The sequence below is a fragment of the Elephantulus edwardii genome, unplaced genomic scaffold (assembly GCF_000299155.1).
Source record: "Elephantulus edwardii isolate Elephantulus edwardi_28Jun2011 unplaced genomic scaffold, EleEdw1.0 scaffold00026, whole genome shotgun sequence".
Classification (NCBI taxonomy): Eukaryota; Metazoa; Chordata; class Mammalia; order Macroscelidea; family Macroscelididae; genus Elephantulus; species Elephantulus edwardii.
Genome location: NW_006399776.1, coordinates 18,278,167 through 18,287,175, shown reverse-complemented (window position 1 = coordinate 18,287,175; position 9,009 = coordinate 18,278,167). Strand labels below are relative to the sequence as shown.

Here is a 9,009-nt window from a genome sequence, read left to right as displayed (position 1 = left end):
TATCACTATCAAACTTACATAAGCAGAAAGAATTGTAAAGTGATAGCATATTTTTTCTCCCTAAATTTTAATCCTTTTTATTCACTTATGATTTAGACCTGAAGTGGTCTAAAAAAAAAACTTTTGGAATCTAGAAATTTCTTTATTTCCAACCTAGAATATGCTTAAAATTAATTTTTACACTACTTTAGTTAACTGTTAATGTGAAAATTTAATAGTGAAAATTGGAAAAATAATACTGTCTTACCAACTGGACCTTAACTTTGATAGAAGACTATGAATATTAATTTTCAGGAAATAAAACTGGCTTTAAAATGTATCTGTAGTAATTCAATATTTAATACAGACTTATGAGGAAGCAGGTATAGATTTTTACTTCTAAGCTGTGACTCACCTTACTAAGGTACTATTTTTTTTATACCTGACATAATTAGAACACATCAAAGAAAAGAGCCAGTAAATTCTTGTTGATTTAACTAGCAAAAAAGACAATGAAAGCCTACCTTAATTTTGTATGTTAATTCAATTCTTGTTTTCAGCTTTGAAATATGATAGTACTGAATTTTAAAAATAATAGCAAAAGTTTTAAAATCAATTTAACTGCATATAATAAAGAAAAAAGGTATCCCAAACTCAGCCAGACATAAATTTTAAATATGCAGAAAAGTAAAATTATTATTATAGGTACATAGTATATGTTTCATATAGTTACTGGTTATTCACATTTTATTCTTACATTATTTCAATTTATAGAACACTTATTCTTTGAGTTTTATTATCTTTTCATAATTAATTGAAAGTATATTTCATCTTAGTCTACCCAGGCCCTTGTCTATACTAACATTCTCTCCCAGTTAACTCTATGGAGTTCTCTTCTCATTACAGAAGGTAAGTTAAGGAGTTCTGATAGCATAAGACAAAATACAGTGTGCTACATACCAAAAAGACTCGTGTCTCCAAAGATTCAAACAGACCAGTGGCTTCAGAGAGGGCTGCCAATTCTTTTTAACACTGGAAACCCTAAAGATTGTCACGTGAGTTAAAAGAGCTCTACAATGATAGTGAATTTGAGTATGTTGTGTTACTTAATTTGTGTTGTATTTATTTAACTGCTGACTCATTTTTTTGGTTTTGTTTTCTCGCTTATAAAATTATATTTTATGATGAGCAAGAAATAGTGACTGAAAGTGTTCCCAAGTGGACTGGAGCATAGTGAAAATAAAAAAAAATAATACTGTCTAACTAACTGGGCCTAGGGTTTGAACCAGGAGGCGGCCTTAAGCTGAAGGAAGCTGGGAAGGAAGCAGCCATGTTGTTCCTGGTTTGGCTGGCGCCTTCACAGGCTCGTGGGAAGCTCTCTTTGCCAGAAGGCAGGAGCGTGGTGGGGGGGGAGTGCAGGGATCGTGGCAAGCTATGGAGTGGACTGCTTTTCCGGGAATGTGTTTGACTTGCAGGTTTGCTCTGTGCCAGGAGTGAGGCTAGCCAGCCTGGGCCTAGGGTTTGAACCAGGAGGCAGCCTTAAGCCCAAAGGTTCAAATTGTCTTCCTGTCAAACATTCTTCTAGGTGGTATAGCACTGGTCTGTGCGTTGCTGTACAGAGGTAACTTGTGGTTGCTGTGATGCTGAAGCCTGTGACAGTGATGTGCCAATCGTGGTAATGGGCACCCATGGTGGACAGTGTTGGCTGGAGCTTCCCAGCTAAATCAAGCCTGGAAGCAGGAGTGGCATCCACTTCCAAAATGGCTTGCCTCTGGAAACTATGTAGGAACAGTGCTCAGGCTGTTTGTTCATAGGGTCGCTATGAGTTGTCTACGACTGGACGGCATTAAACAACAACAACAACAACTAACTGGACCTTAACTTTGATAGCAGACTATGAATATTAATTTTCAGGAAATAAAAGTGGAGAGAATTGAATTACTATGTCAAAGTCTTTGTTATCCAGAAATAAGGGTGGGAAAGAGGGGGGGGGGGAAGAGCACCTAAAACGAGAAGGAAAAAAAAGGAGGGCAGAGAATGAGAAGCTATTTACCATATGAGAGGAGTTTTAGATTTTTTAAAAAAATATTTTTAAATACTAAAAATATTAAGATGTTTAGAGATGAAGTTCATATAATTTTCTAATATATCTGTGAAAACTAGTCAATCTATGTATGTCACTATGCCTGCTATCTCAAAGTCTTTTTTTGGTGATTGTTAGGAGAAGCCAAGTATTTCAACTATCTGTACAGTTCAGTTTTAGTAAGATAAGACTGGGTGGAAACAGCTTCCATTGAACGTATTGGAGACACTAATTTTGAATACATATAATCAGATTTTTTGGTTTCAAGAGACTTCTTATAAAGCAAAAATTACTTTTCTTAAGGAACTTGATAGATGTAACACTTCTTCATAATTCACTGGAGACTGTATGATTTTAGTTTATAGAAAAATGTCAGATTTAGTTTCTATGAAGTCATTTACTTACTTTGAATCATAAATTTAACACCACATTATGTCTTCTGTTACCTTAGGCTTTGGTGAGCGATGATTAGGCACAGTGCTCCTAACTAGAAGTTTACCTGAGAAAACTTCTAGTAACTGAAGTGTAGAAAATCCCATAAGGAGCTCTGATGGTTTAATGGTCATGAGTTGCAGTGCCAACCTAAAGTTACATGGTTCAAATCTACCAGTTGCTGCACAGGAAAAAGATGGACAGTTTTCTCCCATGTGATTTACAGCCTCTGAAAACCTGCTGTAAGTCAGTTTTCACTCTAGAATACAAATACATAACAGGAAACCCATGGATTGTTCTCTTTGTCCTACTTGGTCATTAGTGAATCAAAATCCATTCAATGGCACCCAATAATTCACAATTTGCTACAAAAGATTATAAACACTTTTTAAAGAAATCTATAAAATATACTGAACTTGAAGATTTTCTACACCAGACATCCTTCTCCCAAAACAAAATCAAACCAACCAGTAACAAGAACCACCCCTGGGTTTTTTAAATTTTATTTTTTATTTTTATTTGGAAGTAAATTCTTCCAAGTTACTTAAACATTGAATTTCATCATGAGAAGCTATTTCTTCTCATTAATGGCATTCTTTTTTTTTAATGTCTGTTAATATTTATTCTTTCACTGTTAACCATATCTCCTTTACTATTTTATTTGTCCTGTGTCAGATAGGGAGCTCTGGTGGTTGAGTGGTGATGCTCTTTATTCTTATTCATTCATTTGGAAAATCTAATTCCATAATTTTGTTTTCAGATGAAAGCTTCAAGTTGAAAAACAACTAAGTTTCATAGGAGCAGATATACTGTGATTGCTTCTGTAAAATTTGTAGCCAAGATAACCCTATGGAGCAATTGAACTCGGTCACACATACGCTGTCATGAGCAGAAATCAACTGCACAGCAACTAAGGACAATCTTCAGATAACTCTGTAACAGAGCGGTAGAAATGGAAGAAGTAAACCAGTCTACAGTGTCTGAATTTATTATTCTTGGACTTTGCAATTCATGGGAGCTCCAGGTCTTCTTCCTGGTGGCATTTTCTTCACTGTATTTGATCACCATTTTAGGCAACATCTTCATTGTATTCTTAATCATTGTTGACCTTCACCTCCATTCCCCCATGTACTTCCTCTTAGCCAATCTCTCTTTTATTGACTTCTGCCTTTCCTCAGTTACCACTCCTAAAATGATAACAGATTTTCTCAAAGTAAAAAAGACCATCTCCTTTGGAGGCTGTATGTGTCAGATTTTCTTTGGACATTTCTTTGGAGGTGGTGAGATGGTGCTGCTTGTGTCAATGGCCTATGACCGTTATGTGGCCATCTGCAAGCCACTCCATTATTCTAGCATCATGAATAGACACATGTGCATTGGGCTAGTGGTAACATCATGGATCATTGGCTTTATGCATTCAATAAGCCAATTGGCTATTATTATAAAGCTGCCTTTCTGTGGACCTAGGGAATTGGATAGCTTTTTCTGTGATATTCCATTGGTGATCAAGCTAGCCTGCATGGACACCTATATTCTAGAAATATTGATAAATGCTGACAGTGGAATACTAGCAACCATCTGTTTCATCCTACTGTTGATTTCCTACTCTTATATATTGTTTACTGTCTGCCTTTATTCTAAAGATGGGGCATCCAAGGCTCTCTCCACCTGCACTGCCCACATCACAGTAGTGGTCTTATTCTTTGGCCCCTGTATCTTCATTTATCTGTGGCCAATTAGTATTACCTGGGTAGACAAATTTCTTGCTGTATTTTACGCTGTCATCACACCTCTCTTGAATCCAGCTATTTACACTCTAAGAAACAAAGAAATTAAAAATGCAATGAAGAGACTACAACATTATCATATAAAAGTAATTTCTATTTCAGGGTCTCACATTACCAGAATACTCTAAGGTCGGTGAATTAGTCATCTATTCTGAATATTTGGTTACTCTGAACTAAGAATCATTCCCAAACTACCATATGGAAGATAATATCCAGAGGTACTGGTTATATTAATTCTATTCTATAATTAATTATTGATAATCAAATGTAAATTGTTTCCTGTCTAGAAAAATAGGCAGCATTCACAATTATTATTTTGTTTGAGCTAAAAAATTATTTTAAATCAATGGCAATGTGTATGGTACTACTGCTCTAACTACTACGACATTTGAAAGTGTTTTATAGTGTTAAGAATTTCTTTAAGCAAAGTGTAACATGTAAATTTTCTCTTTAATTTTTAAATTAAACCAGTGAATGAAAAACTGCTGATTTACTTTTATAATTAGTTTTTTAAGTAATTAGCTTTCTAGCTAACTAGTTTAGAGAAACAGTTGTAAATAGTTAACATTCTTCACCACAGTCAGAAAAATTTATACTTAATTTTCTTTTGAAAAAAATTTATTAGTTACAACTTTGTGTTTATCCATTTCTAAGTACTATATTTTCATTTAGAACATACAAAACAAAGACAAAAATATCTTAATAATACCTTAATAATTTTGGGCAGTTACTTTCTATTTCTTTTAGTTGGCAAGTACTTTCATTATGACACATAAAAGGAAGGCAATAATTGTTATGAATATAATGCAAGATTCTAAGTCTAATTCTAAAGAGATAAACTACAAATTAACTTCTATGCTCAGATTACCAGCAGCCAGGAAATGAAAAGACTAATTACATTGGGAAAGTCTACTGTCAAAGACCTCGCCAAAGTCCTGAAGAGCAATGATGTCAGTCTAGAGACTGAGGTGTATCTGATCCAGGCCATAGTCTTTACAATTACTTAATATGCATCAGAAATCTGGACAATAACTAGGGATGATAGAAGGAGAATTGACGTCTTTGAGCTATGGTGCTGGAGTGTTGAATATACCATAGACTGCCAGGAGAACAAACAAGTTTGTCCTAGAGAGGGTGAGACCAGGCTACCCCTTAGAGGCAAGGATTCTGAAGCTTTATCTGACATACTTGGACATGTTCCAAGGAGGGACCAGACCTTGTAGAGGGACATCAGGCTTGGAAGGGTGGAAGGACAGTACAAGAGAGGAAAACCCTATGAGACTAATTGATTCAGTGACTAGGGTAATGGGAAGGTGTGAAAGAGACAATAAGATTAGCACAGGATAGAGTAGGATTTCTTGTATTGTACATAGGGTCCCTATGAGTCATAGGTGACTCTACAGCACATAGCAACAAACAACAACATGCTCAGATTAACTTCAAGGACAGGATTATTAGAAAACGTTATGCTTTTTATAAACAACTACACATAACAAAATGCTTTTTATTCAATATTATCCCCTGATGAATTCCTCAAAAGGAGTGCCTAGGTGATATAAACTTTGTAATGACACTTGAGCACAGTATCTCTCAAAAGATGTTGAAAAGTGGTCTGTAAATGGATTTCTTGGGTATAAACTTATTTTGCAAAAGGGGAGGCAAATGATCTGAAGAACTCTATAGTCAGGCATTCTTCACCTTTACGAAAATCCTCAATTGTGTGATTCTGGAATGAAACCAAGTCATTTGAGGTTGGTCTTCTCCAGTGCAAATGAGGGAAAAGAGACAAAATTCTCAGAGATGGGTCCTTCTTCATGTTGTACTTTGCTGAGCAAAACTTCAAAATCTCAAATAAATCATCCATCTTACACAAGAATTATGATCCCTCAAACTCTATCTTTCCTTTATTACTCCTTCATAGAGTAGTCCAACGTGACAGTTGGACGACTTGGGTCTATGTGAGTTTTACCAGGTCTGAATTAAAGTCTTGTAAGGAAAGACTAAGGTGCATTTGTTTTAGACCACAGTCTTTTCAATTACTTGCTCTGTGGCTGCTAGCCGAACAGTGAGTAAAATTGACAGAACAATTGATGCATTTGAGCTGTGATGTTGAACAATAGTACTGAATATCCCATGGACTGCTGTAAAAACAAACTGATATGTCTTGGTAGAGATGCAGTCAGAGTACTCCTTGGAGGGAAGGATTATGAAGCTTCATCTCACATACTTCGGCCAATTTATTAGAAGAGGCTTTTCCTTAGAGAAGAGCATCATGCCAGGAAAGATAAGGGTGAAGGAGAGGAAGACCATCAACCAGACTGACAAAATGACAGCAGCAATGGACTTTAAGTATGTTAGAGATTGTGAGGATGGCCCAGGAAAAAAAGTGTCAGATCTGTTGTTCATAAGATCACTATGAGTCATACTCAACTAGACAGCACCTAACAACTACAAGAAAAAAGAAACTTCTTCACAGATCCAGGTGTATGGCCACACCTACACTGATCTAGGTTGGCTCTGTCTGCTTAGTAGTGAGGAGTTGTACCATCAGAAAGATGGGTAATCTTACTGCCTCTGCAAACTGGCTAGAGTGTCAGCTATGAGTCAGTTACCACTAGACAGCATATAAAAACAAGTGATGTAAATAGTTAGGCACTTGCTGTTGATAATCATTGGTTAGGATTCTTCAAGAGGAGCCTAGGTAAAGTTCTGATGATCTATTTCCAGAAGATTCACATACTCATTGCCAGTCTAATTTGAACCAACTCATACCTGACACTCCATTGGGTTTTCAAGGCTAAAAATTGTTTCCCATATTTCTCCCACAGATCTGTTGGTGAATTTAGGATAGTCAGAGAGGTATGGCCTTTGCCTTTGAGTAATCAACAAAACTCCCTACATATTATGTCACTAGAGCTTTCTAGTTGATTATTGCCATTGAAAATCCTTTGGAGGGAGATTGTACTCCAACACTGTTAAGTACTTATGAGTCAGAATGGGATCAATAGCAACATTTTTTCTTCAGTTCCAGTGCTTTAAAAGTGCATAATACGGAGACTTAAAAGTCCCCTTAACTGAAATTTAGAGATATGTTTCAAATTCTACATACTTTGTTGTTGTTGTTGTTGTTGTTGTTGTTGTTGTTGTTGTGTACAAGAATTGGATCTGACTGGCACAGGAGAAGATTGCTCCTCTTTCTCCAGAGGAGCATCTAGTAGATTCAAACCACTCACCTTCAGGATTTCCATGCAGCTTCTTGCCCCTAGGCCACCAGAGCTCCCTGAAGTCTACATGTCGTTGTTAAGTGCCATCAAGTCTTAGGCGGCTCATAGCGACCCTATGAAGGAGAGTCCTCAATGCTTGTGTGTCTTTCATCCTCTCTCCAGGTTCATAGGGTTTCAGGAGACAAGCTATTATGAAAGTGGACGCCACTCCTGCTTCCAAATTTGTTTTAATAGGGGACTCCACCCCACACTGTCCACATTGGGTAACCAACCATTAACGCATTTGACACATTAGTATCACAGTGTTCAGCCTCATAGCAAACACAAGTTACCGCTATACGGCAAGTGGACACACCAGAGCTATACGACCTTTGGCTTGGTAGGCAACATACTTAAACAAAACAAAACAAAACAAGGTTCAATATATTTTGTTACACTTCCATTAGAGTTTGAAGATAATTTCTTAATAAATGTTAGTATTCTTGCAGTAAAGCATAGAACTAGTCACATTTGAATGTAATAAATGCTAACTATGAATAATGTCCTCTTCATATCAGGTTAGTCTGTGCAACAATATTAATTTAGAAAAGAAAACATATATTCTTTGTTACAGATGACAGAAGAAGAATTGATACTTTTGAGTGGTGGTGCTGGAGAAGATTCTTGAACATACCATCGACCATCAAGAAAACAAACATGTCTGTCTTGGTGAGGTTGTAAACAAGTTTCTCTTTAGAGGATAGGATTTTGCAGCTCAGTCTCACATACTTTGGACATGGCCAGGAAGGACTAGTCCTTGGAGAAGGACATCATGACTGGAAGGGTAGAAAGACAGCACAGGAGAGGAAGACCCTGGATGAGGTGGATTAGTAACTAGAGCAATGGGGGTAGGTGTATCAGAGTCAGTGGGACTGGCTCAATACAGGGTAGCCTTTAGGGTTGTTTACATAGGGTCACTGTGAGTCACAGGCAACTAGATAGCACATAACATCAGCAACAACAGTTATTTGCATTTCAGAAGTATGGAAAGACATAATATTAAGCATACATTGTGGTTGTTGTGTACCATCAAGTCAGAATTGACTCATAGTTGACCCTGCAGCGGATATTCAGAGGCAGTTAATAGCATAAGAGGTGACTGCCCTTCTTTTTTCCACGGAGCAGCATTGAATCCAATGTTGTGGATTCAAAACATTGTCCTTTGCATTGACAGTGCAACATACTAAACCAGAATGTTTCTACTTTAATGTTGTTGTTGTCTTTGTGTACCATAGAGTCAGAAGCAACCCAATACTGATTTTCTGGTGGATTTTCAGAGACAGCTAATCCCATAGAAGGATATTGCCCGTTCTTCTCCCACAGAACAACTGGTGGCCTTGAACTGTGTGCCGTTGGGATTGCAGCACAGCTTCATGCAAGTATTAGGCCTTCCAAAATTGGCATTAGGACCTGTGTGGACTTTGGAATATTAAGTGACTTGCATTGTTGTTGCTATGATGTGCCA

At 36.9% G+C, this 9,009-nt stretch overlaps 1 protein-coding gene across 1 annotated transcript; it reads left to right on the top strand.

Moving 5' to 3' along the window:
* The first annotated feature begins 3,446 nt into the window (after positions 1-3,446).
* LOC102855440 (olfactory receptor 4K3-like) lies at positions 3,447-4,409 on the top strand. Its single transcript, XM_006883248.1, has one exon. It carries the CDS (start codon positions 3,447-3,449, stop codon positions 4,407-4,409), a length of 963 nt encoding a protein of 320 aa, XP_006883310.1.
* Positions 4,410-9,009: the final 4,600 nt, after the last annotated feature.